We start from the raw sequence: 22,067 nt of genomic DNA, 5'->3' as shown, positions 1-22,067 counted from the left end.
AAATTACCAGGAATACCATATAAGTGATCACCAAACGCAAACAGAAAGGTTTTTCCTGCTCAACAGGTCCCGTATTATGCCCGATACTCCTAGGCGACTGTCGTTGTAAGATTTGACTTGCTACACAAGCGGTTATGTCAACTTTATGCTTATGGATGAAACCTTTCTCATTTTTGGGGGAAGTGCACTGAGCCACTGGTTTTTAAATGCGACGCACCAGAGCCCTGAAAGAAATGCTTTGTGAATGAAACGTTCGAACAACGTCTCAATGCAAAATATTGTGAAGTGCGCCGAGTTCTTTCATTTTAAAGTAAACAATTGCGTTCATGAGCCCCTTTTGCTATATTTTTTTGACCACACCGGGATTTGAACCCAGGATATCCTATCAAATCCCGATCAGGTTTTATTCTTGGTATATGAGTCGGGCGCTTCACCAATGCTGCCAATTGCCCGCCCACCTTTTGCTCTAGATGGGCAATGGAGCGGCGCACTGACTGCAACCCCCTCTCGTGGAGCCTGATTGTAAGCAAATCGCGATTTTACAAAACTGACAATTCTTTGTTACTTGGTATGAAATCTCGACCAGACAAGATAATAGAAATTGTTGTAAATTGACTTGCTATGATAAGAATGTCTGTTGTAAACACTTGCTTGCCTGATTGGTACCATAGAAAACAGACTTGCCAATAACGTATCTTGTTTTCCTGTTTAGTAAAAAAAATAATTCACCAACCTGCATTGTAAATTGTGGTTGTATAACATTTATGCAACACTACGTTAAATCTTCATTTAGTCAAGATAAAAAAAATTTTGTTTCTGCACTTCAATACCCTTTGCTTGGCGCGTCATAATAATTCATAGTGATCACAAAATTTCGTTAGAATGGGGATTTTTTTTGTCACGTCGCTCATCCGACAAAATTTAGGTAAAAGCGATTGTCGTCGTGGATATTTCTTCATTAGGAGGTAGTTAAACTGAAGCGATGTTTGGGGGTTGTGATGCTTTGTTCACACATCTCGGCATCTGTGTGGTTTCACAGGCTTGAGTTTATGGTTTTAAGCATAGTTGATGTGTTAGTTTTGCTGTTGTTATTTTTTAATAAAATTAACAATGAATGACTGGGTTTGTGCCCACATTACCTTGTTATTAAGCAGGTTTATCCTGACCACAACTTTTAAAGGAAACATTTAGGTTCTACAGCGTACACAATACTTTTTAATAGCATGTGTTTATAGGTGACGAAACATATAAACTATTCTGTAATTAAATTGTTCATTGACAACATACCAACATTTGTCAAAAATTTCTGTGGGACTGATTTGTGACATGCATTGTTCAAGTTAAAATAAATTTCAATTAATGTCTGACTCAAACTAATTTGTTTCAGATTCCAAAGAGCAACAAAGTTTACATTATATACTGTTTTTCAAGAAATGCATTGTTTCTAAAGAACCTATACATCAAAGAGTGAAATCAACTATTTGCCAAATTCTCTGAATCGGTGGTTATGGCTTTAAGGACCCACATGTGCCTTGCTACGAGACCGACACCTGCAAACCATAAAGGCATATGCAAAACTGTACAGCAATGCACTTTTTTATTGATTGTTTGTTGTTTTCTGATGACATGCGCGGAGCAAAGTTTTGTTAATGAATGGGCAGTAGAAATAAATGGTGGTGAAGATGTTGCAAATGATGTGGCACTGACACATGGATTTATTAATCATGGAAAGGTTAGATTTTTCTTATAGTTTTTTTAGATAAAATTAAAATCAAGTTTCTTGAGAAGTATATGAATACAATAGCTAACTTCAATGTACATTAAGATACTTGCAACAGTATGTACGTACAATCATGATTTCCAAACTGTAACAACTAATATGTGAACCTATTTCAGATTTTACAAAACACAAACTTCTATTGGTTCAGCCATCCAAGGCTCCGAAAGCGTTCATTGGAAAGTAATGTTGAACATCACACAAGATTAATAAGCCATGAAAATGTAAGTTTATTATGTTACCAGACAAATAAATGTTCTTTTCAATGGTTCTATCAAAACTTATGCTATAACTGCTAAGGCCAGAAAAATATCTATTTAATGTTGGCGCCTGACAATGCAACAGCCACGTGGCATGAATTATGTGTAAATGCACGCGCCAGACAAAACTAATTAACTAATAAACGGTTACTGGCTTGTGACGACAGAGTGAAGGATGTCGTAAATAACGCAAAGGACACCTACCTGGTGTAATTCTTTTCAAAAGCAATCAACGTGAAACAAATGTTTTTTTGGGCGCTAGGACGCCTTTGGTGCATTAGCCGAAACAGGTACTTGTTTATTATTTACGCATTAGGTGTAAGTACTCCACTTACTCCAGGTCTCCCCTGCCGCGGTTTGGCTTGCGTTTGCCTAGCGCTTTACAAGGTTTCTTAAACTCTGCCCTTCTTAACACCGATTATGCCAGGATAAAAATTTATGAAAATCTTAGTCGTGTAACAGCCATATCGTGCAAACCCATAATTAAACATATTTAATGTAAAGGATATTTTTGTATTATCATGACTGTGTATTATTGTGATCATTAGTGACACACGCCACACATTGTCACTCCGTCCTGTGCAAGTGATTGGCATCACATTTATTCTCTTGTACAGCAGTAAGCGGTATGTAGAAGCAAAATTCTCGCTGACAGCTTGTAAGCAGTGCCCCTCCTAATGTGTTCACTACCTACAAAACGTTGCTTTTTCCAGACATGCCTAAACACTTTTAATAATTAAGTGTTGTGGACAGATTGTCGCCGCCCTTTCCCACCACTGCGTACGTTCACCATCCGTTGGTTTCTTTTATTTTCACTAAAAACCTGACCCGACATCTTGTGTTGAGCTTGTCAACAATGCTCGTTGTGTGTACGCAGATTTTAATTGTGGCCGCGAGGGTCACAGCTGTACACATTTGCTGTTGCGCAAGAGATTTCGGTTATCGAATATGCGCAGGTGTTCTGGTTAACTTCACCAATCCGCGAATAGCGTTGATAATACGCGCACACGTGTGTTTCCAGACTACGTGACTTAGTGTACGGCTTGCGTTGGCGAAAGTTGGAAACTTAAAAATATTTGATTGTTCACCCAAAATCGAACTTTACTCTAATTAAATACTTGTGAATTGATTCTGGGAATCATTTCCCATTCTGTTGCAAGTGGCCCTGACGGTTTCCACCTTATTTTAAATATGTCCACTATTTTAGAAACTTTCGTTTCAGGCTAAAATCTGTCTGTCTTTTGGACAAAATTGGACAAATATATTTCGCTTTGTTAAAAATAACATCAGTGTCTATAAAAAAGCAAAGCAAGAATTAGCAATTCTAATGATAGTGGATTACTCTAATTAACATATAAATATTTTCATCTTGGATTGAAAGTACGTCTAAATCCGTGAAATAGTTGCCAACATCCATAACTATTGCGCTATGGATGTGTTTTTGAGTTCAGCAATGTTCACAAACAAACAGGGGACCCCGCGGGCAACAAACAACAACGAAATTCCATCTCAAGTCATTGCAACCACAAACCGCGTTCGCGCAGCCTCGTGGTGTTGTTCAACTTCTACACGTAGCACTACAGGCCGCGTGGACGCTCTCAGACATTAGGATCAGCTGTGTTAGCGTTTAATAATCGCGTCTGGTCAGGTTAAGCCCGCAGATTCGGTCACACGTTATTTGGAAAGTTTCAAGGGCACATTTCTCCCCATTGAGAGTGCTGACTTTATCTAGCCTTTGGCAAATTTCCACGAATTTCATTATACGGTGGCCCGTAAGGGCAACGCACGAAAAAGTTTAAATCGGTAAATATATTTTAAAATCGACATATGTATTGCGATCGGAGTTTCAGTATTCGCCGATCGGAATTTCAATATTCGCCGATCGGAGTTTCAATATTCGTCGATCGGAATTTTAATATTCGCCGGTCGGAGTTTCAATATTCGCCGATCGGAGTTTCAAAATTCACCGATCGGAATTTCAATATTCGCCGATCGGAGTTTCAAAATTCACCGATCGGAATTTCAATATTCGCCGATCGGAGTTTCAAAATTCACCGATCGGAGTTTCAATATTCGCCGATAGGACTTTTTATATTTTCTATTGGCGAGTATTTGCGCATTTCGGCAAAATGATTTTTTTCAACGAAATATATTTCACGCACGAGTGAATAAAAAATGTCAATTGTATGTCGGTAAAAATATTTTTCTATGGGGGACACAGTTTCAACGATGGGACTAAACTTGCGTACACCTCTGTCATCAATAACCGATTTTTTTATGATAATGAAACAATAGGTGTTGCAAAATCAATCACGTTCATTGGTTTGTTTCATACACAATTCAGTGCTTGCGGTAAAGGTTATATCGCTGGGAAACTTTTGGGATTTTAACTTATACCACGTTCATCTGCATGCTCCAGGCAAGCTATGTGCAAAATTTAAAACATCCTACGGCCCGGAAAGGTTTCTAATGTTCGCCTGTATCAAGCGACTACACCACTATCTGCTTCGTGTATGTTCGCATCTAAATTTGCAAGTATTTCTGCCTCAATATATCCCTATGTGAAAAAAAGAATAGTCAGAATTGACAACGGATGAGTGCTAAAGTTGCACTTGATGTTTTTGGATGGTCATTTTGTTTTAATTTGTGTATATACTTGTGTTTTGTTTTAATTTGTGTATATACTTGTGTTTTGTTTTTGATAAATCATTTGAAGTTGTGTTCACTCGTGCGTGAAATATATTTTGTTGAAAAAAAAATTATTTTGCCGAAATGACAGTAATTTCAAAGCATGTGCGTTTATGCGCAAATACTCACCAATAAAAAATATTAAAAGTCCGATCGGCGAATATTGAAACTCCGATCGGCGAATATTGAAACTCCGATCGGCGAATTTTGAAACTCCGATCGGCGAATATTGAAACTCCGATCGGCGAATATTGAAATTTTAAAATATATTTACCGATTTAAACTTTTTCGTGCGTTGCCCTTACGGGCCACCGTATCATTACGTGTGTGGAAATATCGCCATTCCACAAATCTTTCGTGTACAAACCAACTGCTCGCTGTATCCATCCTATTATAAAATAACTGATTTAGTGACACCTTTTCCTTAATTAAGACATCGCAATATCGACAGTAAATAATTTGAAACAATTTTTTTTGTATTGATGTGCTGTAGATACGTTGCTTAACAGGCATTGCGACTAGGGCGTCTTTGGATATCAGCAAGGCGGACTTACCATGTTTACTTCATTTGGCATTCCAAACCGCCAACTAAACGGATTAAGCTTAATTTGTGTACTCGGTTTATTAATCAGCTTCTGTAACAAATCCAAATGTTCATCGCGTTAGTTTCTTGTTGGCTATTGTGCGCAAAACCAGAGACTATATGTCGGTGTCATTCAGAACCATGCTACATGCTTCTGCTTATAATACAGCGGAAATTATTAGTCCACCGGCCTGGTTGCGCTGCCATTTGTGTGCTGTGTGATTCAGTTTCTGATGTATTGCACAATGAATGCTGCTTCCCGCCTTAGCATTAAATTTTTGTAACTGGAGACCTTTACCATCCGCGGCGACCCAAGGCATCACTATGTACTTTAAGTGGATAAATTACACATTATGTTTTATGGTAATCTTTTCGCTTCCACAAATGCCTGACGTTTCAGTTTACCTGTAAGGGCGCCAAACTTGTCAACATCATTTTAGATATAGTCAGAGTTACTACTCCAGAGTTTCAAAAAGTCACGAATGCTTTCGAAAAACGGCTGGTTAGCTTGCGTTGATTACTTTACCAGAAACTTGACGCTGTGTTTACTTTTCGTGGCAGGTGCTCTGGGCCGAGCAGCAGGTGGCCAAGGTACGGCGAAAACGCGACATGGTGCATTTCAACGGCGACGAGGGGCCCAACGACCCCCGATGGAGCGTAATGTGGTACTTGGTGAGTTGGCTTTCAACAAGTTAAGTTCAGTCACTTCCCAATTATTGACACATCCAAGCTCGGGGGTGTCAACCTGGCAGCCAGCGGCCCAAATCAGCCTGTCATACCCCGTTTTTGGCCTGAACTAAAAAAGTTTGACACCCCGCCCATTGTAATGACGTCCTTTGACCTTGTGCTTTCAGTTAGTACCACGGCGCAAACCTATGTTTTGATTTACTGCTTCACGTGTGTGCTTATGAAACGCATTAGGTGTATGTAATTTACGTTTGAACAATTTTGTGCATTACCAGGTATTACTTTGTATTATGCATGTTTACAAGAGAGGACGGACCGATGCATAGTTGATGTTTTTGCTACTTGCTTATACTTCCGTTAGCAAAGCAACAGCATCGAACTGGATTTGCGTGGCCGCATGTTGCTTCCTTCCCATTTATCAAACAGTGTTTACGTTTTTACAACCTTGCAAGTATTTGTCGCGGCTGCCTCTGCATCCAGTTACTCAAATATAAATGGGCAACATACGCAAATCCAAGAAGTTCATTTAGCTCAAGTGGTCGAAGTCCGTAAACCCCCAAATGCATTCCAAGGGTTTTGTGTTAATTTAGACGATCGATTCCTTGTGCCAACCTCTTACGCCCATCTAAAGCTTCCGCCTTCCCTACTTGAGGGATTAAACAGCACTTCAATAAGAATTGCAATGTACTGACCACAAGCTTTAACAAATCGTTTGTTTTTCGTTAGTCGCCTAAAGTAGTTGGGAAATTGTGGATGCTGCTTCGTTGAATCTCGAAATATTGGACAACCTTGATTTCGGTGTTTTCGCGGCAAACGCAAAGGATGCCTAAATTCTTGCGGTCTGTAATCTGGCGTATTGTTACAACTATGAAAAGTTGTTAGCTTCGTTTAAATCGCGATAAGATTTTTTTGCGATTAGATAGTTTGAAACTCATTAAAGTTCCAGTTGGTTTTTCCAAGTCACGTCACGTCATGCTCTTGCGCATGTATCCCAATTCGGTATGTCTTCCTTTCCCAAACAACGAGTAGGTATGAGCTCGTCGTGTATTTGCGCGTTACGTCACATCATGTGGGAGTTTATTTGTTGCTGCTTGGGAGAAATTCCTTCGCCAGCGATCAGGTTTCCGCGCTTTGTTGGGTAGAAGCAAGTTCAAAGTCTTGTTAGTTTTACACATCGTGGGATTTAGTATTTTTGTCAGGACACTACCTTTTTTGCTAATGTTTATTTTTCAATTGTGGTATTGAAGGGTTTCCCTTTTACCCACTGCTAAATAGTTCACGTAAAGTTTCAAGTATACTTAATGATCCAACAATTATTGCGCCTTATCCGTGACCTCTTACTAAAGTTGTCAACATCTTGTTTGGTTTCTTGTAACCTCTTACAATCTTCCCCAGCTTCCCAGCAAGCAACCGAGCATGCATGTGGTGGACGCGTGGCAGGAAGGTTACAGCGGCAAAGGTGTTTCCGTCACAATCCTGGACGATGGTATCGAGTACACCCATCCCGACCTTGCAAAAAACTACGTAAGTTTCAGGCGTTCGGCGAATTTTGTCGGTGGGTTTGAGGTCTTTCGTAATTATGGGAGAAGGGTTCTACGTGCCTGAGGATATACGTTTTCGGCTGTGAAGAGGGGTTCTGTGGGGCAAAAGAGCCCGTCAACTCAATGATGCGGTCTATTGACCTGCTTATAGGCGGGGTGAAAGCTATTAGGGTATATTTTTGTGAAAGGTCGTGTACACTTGGCACTCGTCGCGGTTAAGTGATTTACTTGTTCAAACGCAAACTATGCGAAAAGCAACGGCTGTTTTTTCCAACGATTTGCCGCTGAATTTTGATTTTTTATTACATCAAACATGCGTCGGCTATTTGCTCCAGATTTAAAATACTCCACAGTATTTCCGTGGCGCAGATGGCGAACCCTTTATTACAATGATATTCACCAGTAAGAGGAAGAGCTTTTGCGTTGTCTACAGGACCCCGAGGCTTCGAGCGACATCAACGATCACGACGACGACCCTGCACCCCGTCTCAACCCTAGCAACGAAAACAGACACGGGACCCGATGTGCTGGGGAGGTGGCAGCGGTCGCTGACAACAACATCTGTTCGGTGGGAGTGGCTTACAATGCAAATATCGGAGGTAGGCAGGTTGCGTTTTCCAGAGTAGTTGAAATGTATGGGAAAAGTGAGACGGACTAAGCACCCGACTATGCCAATAATCCCAATACATTATTCATGGTTTCTATAAATGTATTAATAATCGCAAGTCGTGGATCTCTTAAAAACCAGTATATTTTTTGTGGGGGAAAGGAACGGTAGTGAATTGTAGAAAACAGATTAAACTCTCCTATTTGCTTTACTATAAGCAAAACTTTACAACAAAACCTCTGGTCAGCGCTGAAAAAACGTTTGCTATAAAATTAAAAAGATTTACTGTGTATGTGATGTGTTACACAGCGCATTTTTACAGTGCTGGTGCTCTTATGAATACAGAGAACGTTAGCATATATGTCATGTGCTACGTATTCTTCCGCCTTCTCAAGTGCCCTTGGCATACCGGTAGGCTTCATTGCAATGCTTGAAGTCCAACCATGTTTTCCTGAGCAAGGCAACTATCGTGTCGTGTAAGGATAGGAAAGTGGGAAACACCACTTAGCACTGCTATTATGTTTCAATTAGCCACCGATCGCGTTTACGAAAATAATTGTCCGAGACCGCGCCCCTTTCAATTGGTGTTTGGGGGGCTTCGCGGCTTTAACGACTGTCATTTGGATCCAGTGAGGCGTTTATTTCACACTTCACGCCGCCTGCGACTGCAGTCTCATAAACCTAGCAGCTCACCATGGACGTCAGCAGTGTGTGCTGTATTTAACGGATGCTAAACAGCAAATGACGCGGCTCGTTTCCTTTAATATTTCTGTTCCAAACCAACGTTGTAGTCATCAACTACTCCCGCAAGCTGTTTTGTAAAAAACGTATCTCTTAATTTGCATTGCACGTTGTAAGAGCAATATAGGCAGTTGTATTGAATCGATGATTTCACGACCGAATTTTGCGCCGTAACAACGTGATAATACGTACTTAATACTGCTCCATTGATTTTACCACCAAAATACTTCGTGACTTGCGAGGCCCTGTTATTGCAGGGTCTGAAAAGATCCTAAAGCTGAACGTGAGACCCTGTTATCTGATACTGTCACGTTCACGAAGCCAAAGATGGCTAATAAGCACCAACGTCGGCGGTCCTTAACTGTGCCTTTACCGCAATAGATTAACCCTAATTCGCAGCCATTGAAAATATCCTTGAAATAGTTACCCCGCTTTGCGTTGGATCACGGTTTCCAACGATCCGAATTAAGTTGCTCTGTTTGGATCTGCATAGAAATGAATAGAGGTGACGCTACAGGTTGTTTTTCTTTGTTGGAAACTTTATTAAGGCACGCTATGTTGGACAATGGTACACGTCAATAATGCGTTAGATGGAACAATTTAATTGTAGGAAGCTGCTGCTGAATTAAGACGACCGACATAGCATAGAAATAATATTGTTACGTGTATATATTTGTAATATATTAAACTCGCAAGGATGAAAATCAGTAGAACGTTGTAGATTACTATTAACAGACAGATTTTACTCTTCACAAAAACAACAAAAACAAATTGTAAACCCTAAATACGATTCGAAAGAACAAAAAAATTGAACCCTGCTGAAAAAAAGAATACTAGCATAGTTAACGTTTTTCTATGACACCGTCCCTAAAAAGTCAAAAATCACTGAACGATGAGAAATCCTTTTTCTTTTTACCATCAGGCGTGCGCATGTTGGACGGCCCGGTAACTGACGTAGTTGAATCCAAATCCATCGGCCTCAACCCCGACCACGTGGACATTTATAGCGCGTCGTGGGGCCCCGACGACGACGGGCGCACAGTGGATGGACCCGGCCCACTGGCCAAGCAAGCTTTCAGAGAAGGCGTGCGCGTGGTGAGTTGAAGAGTCAATTTCTTGCATATTGACAACGTTTTTAAACATCGGTCGTTTAATTTCTTGCATGCTTTTTTGTCAACATTCACATACCGTGAGTCTGTGGACTCGGGAAGTTGATTTTTACTTGCGTTTCAAAATTGTGCGTGAAACCTTTGCCCAACCGTTTTTGCAAAAACGTGACATTTAGGACACATAGTATTTTAAATAAAGGTCTCCTTCCCACATGTTTTGTTAAGATTTTGTCTGGGGGTTTCTGTATGACGAAGTGTTGAGGGGCCACAGTACCACAAATAGAATAAAAATTAAAAGGTCAATATTTGCACAGTTGTCTGACCCGCGATAATCTGCACATGTAAATATGACCCGCAACATTAAATGAGTTTCGCATCCCTGTTATCTCATTGCACGATAATTTATTACACGATTTTGGATCTATAAATAAAAGGTGTACAAAGGTATTAGGCTGTATAGCGACGTGCGGGCTCAGCGCGTATTTGGAGTTTCGGTGGTATAAATGGAACATGGGCTTTTGTTTGTTCATTTCATCCCAGCAGTTGCTGTATATATACATTTGGTCGGTAAAAGGAAACCAATTCAAAGCTCCTTTGTACTAAATGTATGTTTTGTGTGTTTAAAGACACGACAATATGTTAGATATAATGAAAGCGTTTTAAAACTTGAACAATATTGTGGCAACGTTTTCTCACCTTTACCTGGAGAAGGTCATACAAATTTTTTATGCATGATCGGTCGCCGTCTGGTTTTGTATTTCAATAGCGCTTAAAATGTGTTCTTTACAAAACTTAGTAGTTCATCTGCGCAACTGATCCTAATGATTCTGTCGACCCTTTCAACCTTACATTTTCAGACCATTAAAAATTAAGTAAAGTAATGCACTCAATGGATGAGACATTATCCCGAAAGCGCCATATTTTCATACAATGTCCGATGACCTTCGCGCACGCATTGAATTTCCACTGCGAAAGGTCAAGTTAGGATTAACAGATGACCCGTAACATTTACGCTCCTGCGGGCAACAACAGAGCGCTTCGTCGCCTAAAGTTCACTGTTAGGTTGGCAATTCGACGCCGAAAAATGCCGAAACCACAACACAATTGAAATCAACCGATCCGGTAGCTTCCAGTTATTTCGTTTATTGTGTAACTTGCCAGCATTCTTCATACCCTGTCGGTTTGCGTAATGGAAAAACAGCAACTTCCGATACCACATACCGTTTTTCCTAAATATGGTAATTAACGCACTCGTTAACTGCGGGACAATTCAATGAAAAGAAACTGCTTGAAAGAAACGCAAGAGCAATTTTAGCTCGTATGCGCATTATTACGTCATTGGTTGTACTTTGCATGCGAAACCAGTTTCACTATACCGGGCTCCTTGTTAGGTGCACTGGGTGGTAAATTTGATGGCTGTTGTACCTAAATGTTGCTATAACAGGAAAGCTAATAATATCGAATACGTAAACGCGTTCTCTCGCTATTCAAATTGCTGCAATTTCGCGGGGCAAGTCGTGTGCATAATACGATATTACACTGACGTCATGCGGTGGGCGTGAGTCAAGATCTGGCCAAGATCTCCATTTAACTCGAGTTTAGATCCATTTCATTTACTTGCGCTCTTATAAATGACCAGTTGGAAACAATGTGTATGTTGTTGGGCGAGATGACGAAAGCTCCTATCAGTACATAATTGCAGTTTATTAGTGAGAAGCGTTTTCTGAAAGAGCCGGTGTAATTACGACGATGTATATTAATCATGGTAATATAATTTTTTTTATTGCGTAAACACAATTACGGGCGGAATTTTTGTCGACATTTTTAACTCATTTATTGATTTGTTAATTCTAATGCAGATTCCTATTGTAATAATGCTAAAAAAAATTAATTAAAAGACAACATTTGCTACAGTGTAGATAAATTCCATTTCGTACATAGAGAACATTAAACAATCAGCACACAGCACACAGCCTGCCTTGGCCTGAACCGAGTGGATAGTTGAGGAATTAATATCTCAAACTTTTTAATAATTCCCCTTGTCGCCCGTTTGCTTAGGACAGGTGTCGTCGTCTTAACGTCCCAGTTTAAATATTGATGATTCGCGTAGGGTTCAGCATCAGCCGAAGCTTATTAGATGCGAGCTTGTTGAAAGTTTGTCTCCTCACACAGCTAAATATTCGATACTTCCATTTTTGCGAGGTTTAATGAAACGCTGCGTGGTTGCTTAAGAGGTCGTGGAGTTTCAAATCCGCTTTATTGCAATATTGATTTGGTTGGTTTGGGAGTTGTTTCTGCTTGTCACATCCATTCGCCTTATATAAATAATATATTCACGGATGACGTGTTTTAGATCTTATGTTATACCCTGTGACGCGCTAGGGTTGCCGTGGTGATGTAACCTTATTAAAAAAGATGTGTTCTTAATCAATCGGTTTTGGCCTGAATGCAACTGTTGAGTTTAAAAGAAGGTGGTCACGAAAATTTCTCACGATTTTGTTCATTAAATTATCAAATCACACATTTTTTTTCTCGCTTACGTAACAACACCTTTGGCAAACTATACAACTTCAATAACTTGGACAAGCCGCATGCTAATATTTATTATGTAGTTATAGGGTCGCAGTGTCGTTTGTCTTTCTTACGGGGTCAATAATGATGTGATCTAATGCATGCGTCGTGGTCTGAAATTTACGTGTGCAAATCATCATATCAGTTGAATGTAAATTGTATCTGAGGTGTTACATGTATATGAAAAATGTGAAACCGAAATTATAGAAATGATGATCCGCTTTTGACAAATCATATATAAAACGCACCAGCGTCCCGACGTCGCGCGTTGCAATAACGGATCAACTTGCATAAACTTGCCGTTAACCCTTTCCTCACAATCTACACAGGGTCGTCACGGCAAAGGCTCCATATTCGTTTGGGCGTCGGGTAACGGTGGCAAGCATGCCGACAACTGTAACTGCGACGGTTACACGAACAGCATCCACACACTCTCGATTAGCAGCACCACCTCACGTATGCAGAAACCCTGGTATTCTGAGTCTTGCTCATCAACCTTGGCGTCCACCTACAGCAGTGGATCAATAGGCGAACCCCAAATCGTAAGTAAAATTGCGTTTGTGAGGGAACATGTGGTAAATACTTTGCTACTGTTAGCTCAAACACGTGTTATCGTATAAAAATACTTGTATAATTTTGTTGCCTAAAATTGTTGTATAAAAAGATATCTTATATTGTGTTTTTACTACTCAATGCTGCAAACTCGAAATTACTGGTTACTTTAAATAGAAACTTTAATCGGTCTGTGCATTTGGCAGCCGGTTTGTCCGTATAATGATTTATGCAATTATACATATAATATTCCATGTAATAAGTGGAGTGTGTTGATATTTGAATGACCAAAATAAATTTCTATATCGAGAAGACAGTTTTATGTAGAGAATAGAAACTACCCTCAGACGTATTTCGAATGGGAATCCCGTTGGCAGTACAGCATGACCAATATCACGTCCGAGCACAAAATATTTCGTTCGGGCCAAGGGTTTTACAGTTACTTTGCATTCAATACGCAACCACTTCAGGGGGAAAAAACTGAAAAACTAACAAGAAATCGTTCGCACGTCAATCCCTGTATTCACGGACTACGTGTGCGTAGGCGTTCCATTTTCTTACTGAAAGCATTCAAACGCCTTTCGGTTTCATTCTCGTCAAACATGCGTAAAATAATAAAAATAACAGAAGGTTATGTTGTCTTCGCAGGGCTGTGACGTTAACCAGAGTGTGTAATATGCATTCACTCCAAGCCATCGCAACTCCACCCAATTTTCAATACATTTTCTCTTATTTTTAGGTAACAACTGATCTGAGACACGGATGCACAAACGGTCACACCGGTACATCGGCATCAGCTCCTCTGGCCGCGGCAATATGTGCCCTTGCTCTGGAGGCGAAGTGAGTGACAGACTTGGGGTTATACATACTTTATAAAGGTTATATGCCTGCACAGCATGCCCGAAAATTTTGTCGAAAATCTTCGAATGCCATTCCAAGTGAGGTTACTTTATACGTTTCGGTGCACTATTGCGTGCAAAGCGCGTGTAGGATTACCTGCTGTTTTGCAAGTGGGGGTGCTGTGCCTGTTGCGGCGCAGTTATACAGTTGTTACTTAACATGCAAACTTGTATGTAACGTTTCATGTTGGTCTTAACGGTTCGAGCAGTTAGTTGTCAATGCAAACTGCATTTCTTACTGTACTTGTTTGAGAGTGCTATAAAGAAGCGATCAAAAAGCCACGAAGCTATAACGAAATTAATTCTACACGGACGCCATCCTTTTTTCTCGTTTAAATTTCGGCCGAAAGGTCATGTCATGTGTAAAAAAGTAGAGTTTTTTATGCAACATGCTGGGCTAGTTCTATTTCAGAACACGCTCGTTTTAAAGGTCGACCCTAAAATAGAAAACATAACATTAATTTTTAAAATCTCCGAAGAAAGCAGATGCCACGTTACTTTTTACACTTCTATCGCCTCTTCAACGTTTAAAAAAGTTCCATTTTTCCAACGACCCTGCGTGTACCCTAAAATGCCCTGCCGTGGCAAAACCTTTTTTTTGTCAATGTCTTACAGTGTGTGCTTAAAATGGAAAATCACGCAATATTTATTAGTGGAGCAAAAGATCGATGCAGCGACGTAAGTGCTAATGGCGATGGGTGCGCTTTCGCCTTCGGTCCAGGAGCTTTTGACACGTAGTTCGTCTCTTGCACAATTTTTGTTGGTGCAAGAGGCGGTGAGTCCATGGAACTATTTGGGAACGCTGATCCAAAAACTATTTTTATCATTCAGAACTCATTTCGTGCGATGACTCTTGCATTGGTGCATTTATTGCGACTTTAAGGAACCGCAGTTTCGGTCAAGAATAACATTTGTGCAGCTATTGTTTGGCCTCACGCCATCAGTTAAACGCAATTAGTTTATTTGGGAACTTTAATGGAAAAGTTTGATATTCCGTGTCACACCAAACATGCAGTCATGTTTCATTTTGTCACGTGAGCTCAAATCGTACCTGTGGGTTATTTTTGCTTGTCACGAACAAGTGTTCCTGGTAATTTCGAGCCACGTAATACAGTATTTAAAGTACAAGTACCTCCACTATGTTCACAACATGCGCGGTTTCATTTTCCATTTGAGTTTCGCTACACATCCGTTGTTACCAAATAACTTGAAAAAAAAATGGGATTTTAACCATAGATTGCAGATGCTGGCCTAGCGTTCCCTGTGCCCTCCGTAATGGCAATACGCACACAATGCAACAGCTTTAAATAACAGAAACAGGCTGACCCTGTTGTTACAAGCTGGTAATTACCAAATTGTCGGCAAACCTTTTGTTGTTGACAACAACATACAATACGTGATGGCGTAAACGTGTAAGTAAGAATTAAACTTTAACTATTAAGTTTATGTAATGCTGACCACGTGTGTATGTCGTTGTCATGACAATTTGTAAATTTATTATTATCCCCTTGTTGGTTAAACTGTGATAATAAGATTCGCCTTTTTTTATTTCCTCATATTGTGTGTGATTGTGGTGCGGTATGACTGACGTCCAGTACGTGTGTTATTTGACACGACTGCGACTTGGTGCAATGAAATATAGATGATAAATTTTAAATGTTTGATGTTGCACCACCGATTGTGTCACCGATTTTTGCCCAAAAATATCATTTACCCCAAACTCGAAAAAAAAAATTTCGTCCCTTTTTAGTAGGTCGTGTTTAATTCAGAATAAATAGTTTTACATCCATATGTTTAACAACCTGTCCGTTGGTAACACACAATGCGTTACTTCCAGTGGTAACCTGACGTGGCGGGATATGCAACATCTAGTGGTGAGAACAGCCCAGTCCGAAGGCCTGGTAGTCGACGACTGGGTGACGAACGGTGTCGGACGGAAAGGCAAGTTATACGGTTGACACTAACCACATATCCGACCTGTCTGCTCATGGACACACCTTGCGCTCTGTTGCTTGGTGGCCTTACTGTTTCAAAAGCTTTGTGTACGCGCCTTCACGCTTGGCCTCAACAGTATAGCTTCTCGGCTCTAAAAGTGCAAGCAGGGCTACTTTCTTTTAAAAAAACTGGGTGGTTGTAATTTCTCGGGTTCGTCGGTTGCTCATTCGTTGGTAAACTATAACTGCCAGGAAGTCTGCACAGTTTGCTGCTCACTTTACCCGGCGTTCGAGTCACCAAGCCTTCTCGTCCCATTTCACAACCCCAGGTGTTCCAGACAATAGGAAGTTAGATCTCTGGGCAACAAAATCGCCTGTCAGCATTTCCTTTTACTTTTTATATGCATACAAACAGCAAAAAGTTTCGAAAACAGTCCAAAATTTCCGCATATCGGTTACGTACGACTGTTTTGCTATTTCCTGTCATTAACACGCTTAAATTTTCCTTGCAGTTAGCCACGCATTCGGCTACGGACTGATGGACGCGCTAGCTATGGTGAGACAGGCCAAGACATGGTCACAGGTGCCGCCCCAACGCAACTGCACAATCACCGTAATATCGACTGAACAAACTCCGCGGGTCTTTTCTTCCAAAGTTCTCATGCAAGTCCCAGTATTGGTGAGATGTTGCAAATGTTTGGAAACGGTTTCTTTCTCCGACGCGAGAACAACTAGCACCGAAACTGATAACAAATTTTAATAACAACGGTTTGATGAGAATATCATCGGAATAAGAACGTAATTTGCATCTCAAATTCAATGCCACTTTTATATTAAAATCTGAACAAACAAAAAAACAAAACAAAAAAAAAATTTGCCCAGAATTTGTCAAGCAGCATGTTGATATTATTGTAAGTTTTCAAAAGTGTTTTTTTTTTTGTGTGTAAATATATACATATATATTTACTATATATACATATATATTTACCAAAACGACTGATGAACAAAATTTCATTTGCAAGGCGACGGCATGTACTGATGGTTCCCCTATGATCGAGAGGTTGGAACACGTCCAAGCTCAACTGACTTTGCGCAATCAAAGAAGGGGTGACCTTTCCATATATCTCTTGTCTCCAAGCGGAACGCGGTCGAAACTGCTCGGTAAAAGGTGGGTTGATAAAAAAAAATTGCCGTTTTGTGAATGGTATCCAATCTTACATAACTTGATCGTGGGCATGTCAAACATCTCGCATAATTATGTGAAACAAGAAATGCTTTAACCTGTTTAGAGGTGATAGTCACACAAAAAAATCGCCAATCCAAACTGTACTGCGATCTGTTGATAGCTTACAACATTTAATTTCTTTTTCCGAAACCTTTTCTCTATTGCCGCTTGTTGTGCGTTACGAAAGTGGAAACCTTACATTTAAAATAAACTTGTGTCAAAACGCGTGTTTTATTTGAATGAAAAATGTTTCGCCAAACAGCATCGGGAAACTGAAAAGGAAATTTTTGTGTTAGAACTAATGATCCTGTTTTGCGAACGTGTTTTCTTTAAAAGAAAACTGGGTTTTGACACGATCGTTGTGCTGTAAAACAAATTCAGTTTTGTTGACCCCACCCAAATTTTCATCACGCTGTGCTGGTGTACCATTAACCCTCGGTTAAAAAACACTGGTGTATTATGGTACGCCCGCCTGGAATCAATGCTACCATTTCATAATTTGATACACGAGAGCTTATTTGCGTTTTACCGAGAAAGTCCTATTTCGCCGAATGGTTTTGAACATGCATTTAAGCTTGTGTTGCTTAACAGACGTGACGACATGTCGAGGCGTGGGTTTGACAAGTGGCCGTTCATGACGACCCATTCATGGGATGAAGATCCTAGAGGAAAATGGATTTTAGAGGTTCATGACGACGCCCCTCGAGACTACACCGGTAAGTCCCGACTTATTTACAGCGCTGCTCTCTTATATTTATGTTGTGTTTTTTTCCGCCAAAGGCACTCTGTCTGGCTTCGATCTCGTGTTTTATGGAACGCTGCTTTCTGATTGGTCAGAGAGCGAAGTACATCCGGGTGATATCAACCCGCCCAAACCAAGCGAGTCGGTTGTCACAGAAACGCAGGTCGGTGTCAACTTAAATCATTTGAAACTTTTTTGCTGTCGAGTTCGTGTAGATCTTTAGGTTTTTCCGTTGGCACCCGTTAAAATCACCAAAAACTTTCCGCTCCCTTCTGATTCATATAAACTCATACTGCAGTATATAATATAACCTGACCTAAATCCATCCTCCCCGTACTCCCCAGGAACAGATATCATGGTGAATAACCAGAATTAAAACAATGTGGTCTTTATTATGACAATACATTGAACTATTCGGGTGTATCCGATTGTTTGGTAATTTTGCAACACAGCATGCAGTGCAGAAACAATTACCTATTTTACGATATGAGGTACTCTTCTGTGTGTTAACAAACGACAAAAATTAACCTTTTCCAAGCGAATATTGTGTTAACTTATACTCATTCCCCTTTTTCGGTTTTTGTGTACAGCACCCCGCAGCGCTCAGCACAACTGCCACAATGCAACAATTTAAACCGGTTTCAACAGGTAATTACGCGTTTTAGTTAAAAACCGAATTTGGCAGTGAAAGTTTACGATGTGTGTTATTGTTCAAACAGTGCCTTCAACTTCTGCCAACTGCAAGCGTCTTCAGACAACTAGTACAGGGTGTTTGGGTGAGTTGCCATCTGTTGTTGTTGTGCGACCTCATCGTCGCTTGACCTTTATTGTGTAACTGGGTTTGGTGACGTCTAAATTGCCGCAGTAAGCTTGTGTTGATTGCTTGTTAATTTTTGGTCCTTATATCTCGATTTGAAAAAATAGCATAGTAGCAACAAACACAGGTGTTTGTTGAGTCGCTGGGTGTTTGCTTTTGTGTTAATATGCTTGTGTAGGGCTGTGAAAGGAGGTTTGACCGGATAATTGTTGAAGCTTTTTTTGATCAGCTGTTTTTTTGCATCTTGCATGTACTCGTAAATGAACATAACAACCAAAAAAACGTGTGTTAAAGGGGGTGTGACCAACTGTTGAAAACGGTGCTGGTAAAAAGAGACTGTTCTCCTCATAACTAACATTTCACTCCGTTTGCTTTAAACGAAACTGAATTAGATGCAAACATTTATAAAATGAAGAACCGGTACCTTTCACAGCCCTGTATGGTGAATAACAAAACTAATTTATTATTAGGTTATTTTTTCAAATCTATATTTTAAGTTTTCTTTATGTCGTTGTTAGACAGCCACCCACCTGTCAGCTCCACACATGGAGATTACGCGTCCAGATATAGTCACAATTTCGTGACGTTAACATAATTCGTGGCAAATCTTAGTGATTTTGCCGCAGGCATTGGTTTGTCCGTATAGGTTCCACGTATAACGGAAAAAAGAAGTGTGCGCCGGCTATTCCACTAACGTCGTCTAATTTTCCTGATACCGCAAACTGAAGTGGAAAATTGTCATCCGTGAAAATGTGCAGGCTCGTCATATACATTATTAAAGTGCCCATCTTAAGTTGCGAGGTTTAAACGCCAAATGCGTTCTTACTACGCTCAAATACTAAACTCGCGTTAAATAACACAATAACACGAACGAAAGTACTGCAACAAATTTTACAAGATTGACAACTAGGCCGCAGACACACAGAATTAAGTAGAACGTATATACGGCTTGGTGGCCCAGAAAATATAGACTTAACAGCAAGTATTGACGTTGTATGCTCTGCATGGGTCGATCGTTTTGTGATTATTGCTCGCCGCTCCGAAACGATCGTTGACATGCTACGTGTCGTGACATGCTTGAACCCAGGCTGAAAACTTCGATGGGAATTTACGATAAGTGTCACAGAAGGTCGGTGGCTCGCTAACACGACTGTCTAACTCCCCTGTAGTAATTTGTTTGTTTTTCGCATTTCTCTCCTTCGAATCGTCATCACTGTCAATGTCCTGATGCAAATCACGTGACGGTTCATTGACTAATCAACGTGCGACGTCCCACTCACAGTGTGCAAAAGCGGCAGTGTGCGCATGCCGGACCACACCTGCGGGCTGCAGTGTCCCGCCGGCCACTACGCCGCGCTAGAGAAGCCTGATCAGACTGGCGAGAAGACGATCGAAGTCAATTCAAGTGGATCGGAACCGAAGGACATCAACGACGGACTCGTTTGTCGTCAGTGCGCACCGTTTTGTCACAGTTGCGCAGGAAAACTGCCAAGAGACTGCGTGCAATGTGTTGCGGGTGCAAGAATGGTTGGCGGCACTAGCGTGTGCGTGATGCCAGAGAAACCAACCGTACAACCGGACCCGGCTCGGCGATATTACACAATCTTAGTGCTGGCTGTACTCGCGCTTGTTATCATGACATTCACTTTGGTGTACGTGCTACGACAGCAACGCCGACAAAGCTGTTTCGGGGGCTCGGAACAACAGTACAAGTACGTTCCCACGGGCGACGGCGCCATTTCGCGGTTCTACAGTGACAGCGGACTTGATCCGTACCACGACGAGGATACACAGTACAGCGACCGCCCGGTTGGAAATGGTTATCTGCCTAAACCAGCGAACGGTTATGCAAACGGCGCATATGTTCCAGAGGACACGCTGCAACTGCACGACGACCGGGCGATGTAAAGAAACCCTTTTTCAAATTTTTACATTTCTGTCAGTCGGCAGATGGCGTCCAAGAGCCCAAAGTGGCCGTTGCGTTTACAGCTATGTAGGTTTTTCCAATCGCAGCCGCATTTTACAATATCAAACTAATTGTTTATTTTCGAAATATAGCAATGTTTTGTAGAACACTTGTAAATTTATTTCAATTTTCAACCGAGGTGCAATGGAGTGTTTATGCTCTATACTACCGAGAGCAAACCCTTTACAATGAAATGGTGGGGACCGAACATTCGTCTCGGTCACAAGTTACGTGTCACAAATTTGTCTTTATTTTTTCCGCTCGTTGAATTTACTTGTGAAGAAATTGTATATTTTGCACAATACCTTATGCGCAAAATGTGGTAGTTTGTTATTGGTCATAACTTTTTGTTCATAAATAACATTTCTTAAAAAATATTTTTTATTTTCTTGAAGTCGCCTGACAACCTGCGAAACACCCGTCTTCCGCAAGCTGGCGACTTGATAAGGTGTTATTGTTGGTTCTTGTACTGTCACAAACAAGCTATAGGTAATTGCTTCTTGCCTTCTGGTACATTCCCCTTCGGGAATGAGCGCAATTGTTAGACACCCATTTTTGTAAAATACAATTATCTTAATGTCCTTTTTGTTTATACACCTTATACATGTTTCTTCGCTTTGAGAATCATATTCTGTTGGTGAAATCGTACGTGTCGAATGTGGCCTTAAAGATATTTTGTCCGTTATGCGCCCTGCAGTGCTCATTTTGCCGTTGCTTGCTTGTAGTTCGCCATTGGTAGCTATTGTAGGTGGCGGGTTTAATCCCCCAAGCATGAGCTAAATATTGAGAGATTCTCTTTTTCCAATCCGCGCTTGCCCATGTAGTTGCAGTTCATATAAAACTGCAAGAAATACGTAGGGTTTTTTCTTCATTGTGAAATGGTAAAAGCTATGTCAAAGGAAAAGACAGTCACACAATTTGCTTTGCCGCCCGCGAAATGTTATTTTTGTGTGTGTGTTTTGCGATTCTGTACTCACTGAAACGGGTTTGTGTTGGTCATAGCCGAACCAGTTTTTTGTTACCATTTTTCTAAAATCTGAAACATGCTAAATCACCACACAACAGCGCCCTACTCATATTGTTTGTCACACTAGCAAGCTTAATTGTTGGTATCCACACGTGCACTTCCATTCGTTGTTTTTTTCTTGCGACTTTCGAACATTTCTTGTCGCATTTTTCGTTCGTATTTATTTCGAATAAACGGACACGAAAAAACAAATTTACAGCCTCTTGGATTAGAGTGGAAAACGTAAGCCTCACTGGGCAACGCTATAAAAGAGACGGCGGTTTGGTAAATGGTTTCCTTCGGTTGACAACGAAATTAGGTTACGTCCGCGATTTGTTTAAAGTAGCACCGCGCCTCTGAAA

At 40.7% G+C, this 22,067-nt stretch overlaps 1 protein-coding gene across 1 annotated transcript; it reads left to right on the top strand.

The window, feature by feature from the left end:
- The first annotated feature begins 1,391 nt into the window (after nt 1-1,391).
- On the top strand, nt 1,392-21,918 carry LOC145902380 (proprotein convertase subtilisin/kexin type 4-like). Its single transcript, XM_082990321.1, has 16 exons — nt 1,392-1,732; nt 1,897-2,001; nt 5,870-5,980; nt 7,391-7,519; nt 7,970-8,135; nt 9,807-9,979; nt 12,894-13,106; nt 13,856-13,956; nt 15,853-15,956; nt 16,462-16,628; nt 16,972-17,117; nt 17,766-17,890; nt 17,955-18,079; nt 18,507-18,564; nt 18,636-18,692; nt 20,016-21,918. The coding sequence occupies exons 1-16, from the start codon at nt 1,508-1,510 to the stop codon at nt 20,639-20,641; spliced, it is 2,631 nt and encodes an 876-aa protein (XP_082846447.1). The 5' UTR covers nt 1,392-1,507; the 3' UTR covers nt 20,642-21,918.
- The last annotated feature ends 149 nt before the right edge of the window (nt 21,919-22,067 follow it).

This window comes from Ascidia mentula, chromosome 5 (genome assembly GCF_947561715.1).
Source record: "Ascidia mentula chromosome 5, kaAscMent1.1, whole genome shotgun sequence".
NCBI classification, from domain to species: Eukaryota; Metazoa; Chordata; class Ascidiacea; order Phlebobranchia; family Ascidiidae; genus Ascidia; species Ascidia mentula.
The sequence above is the reverse complement of the archived record's forward strand: the minus strand, read 5'-3'. Positions and strand labels throughout refer to the sequence as shown.

Excerpts from the sequence above, each read along its gene's own strand:
- LOC145902380 (XM_082990321.1), top strand. The coding sequence starts at position 1,508 with ATGGCTTTAAGGACCCACATGTGCCTTGCTACGAGACCGACACCTGCA. Across the intron at positions 2,002-5,869 it reads GATTAATAAGCCATGAAAAT|GTGCTCTGGGCCGAGCAGCA; the intron begins GTAAGTTTATTA and ends TTTTCGTGGCAG. Across the intron at positions 13,957-15,852 it reads GCCCTTGCTCTGGAGGCGAA|TGGTAACCTGACGTGGCGGG; the intron begins GTGAGTGACAGA and ends CGTTACTTCCAG.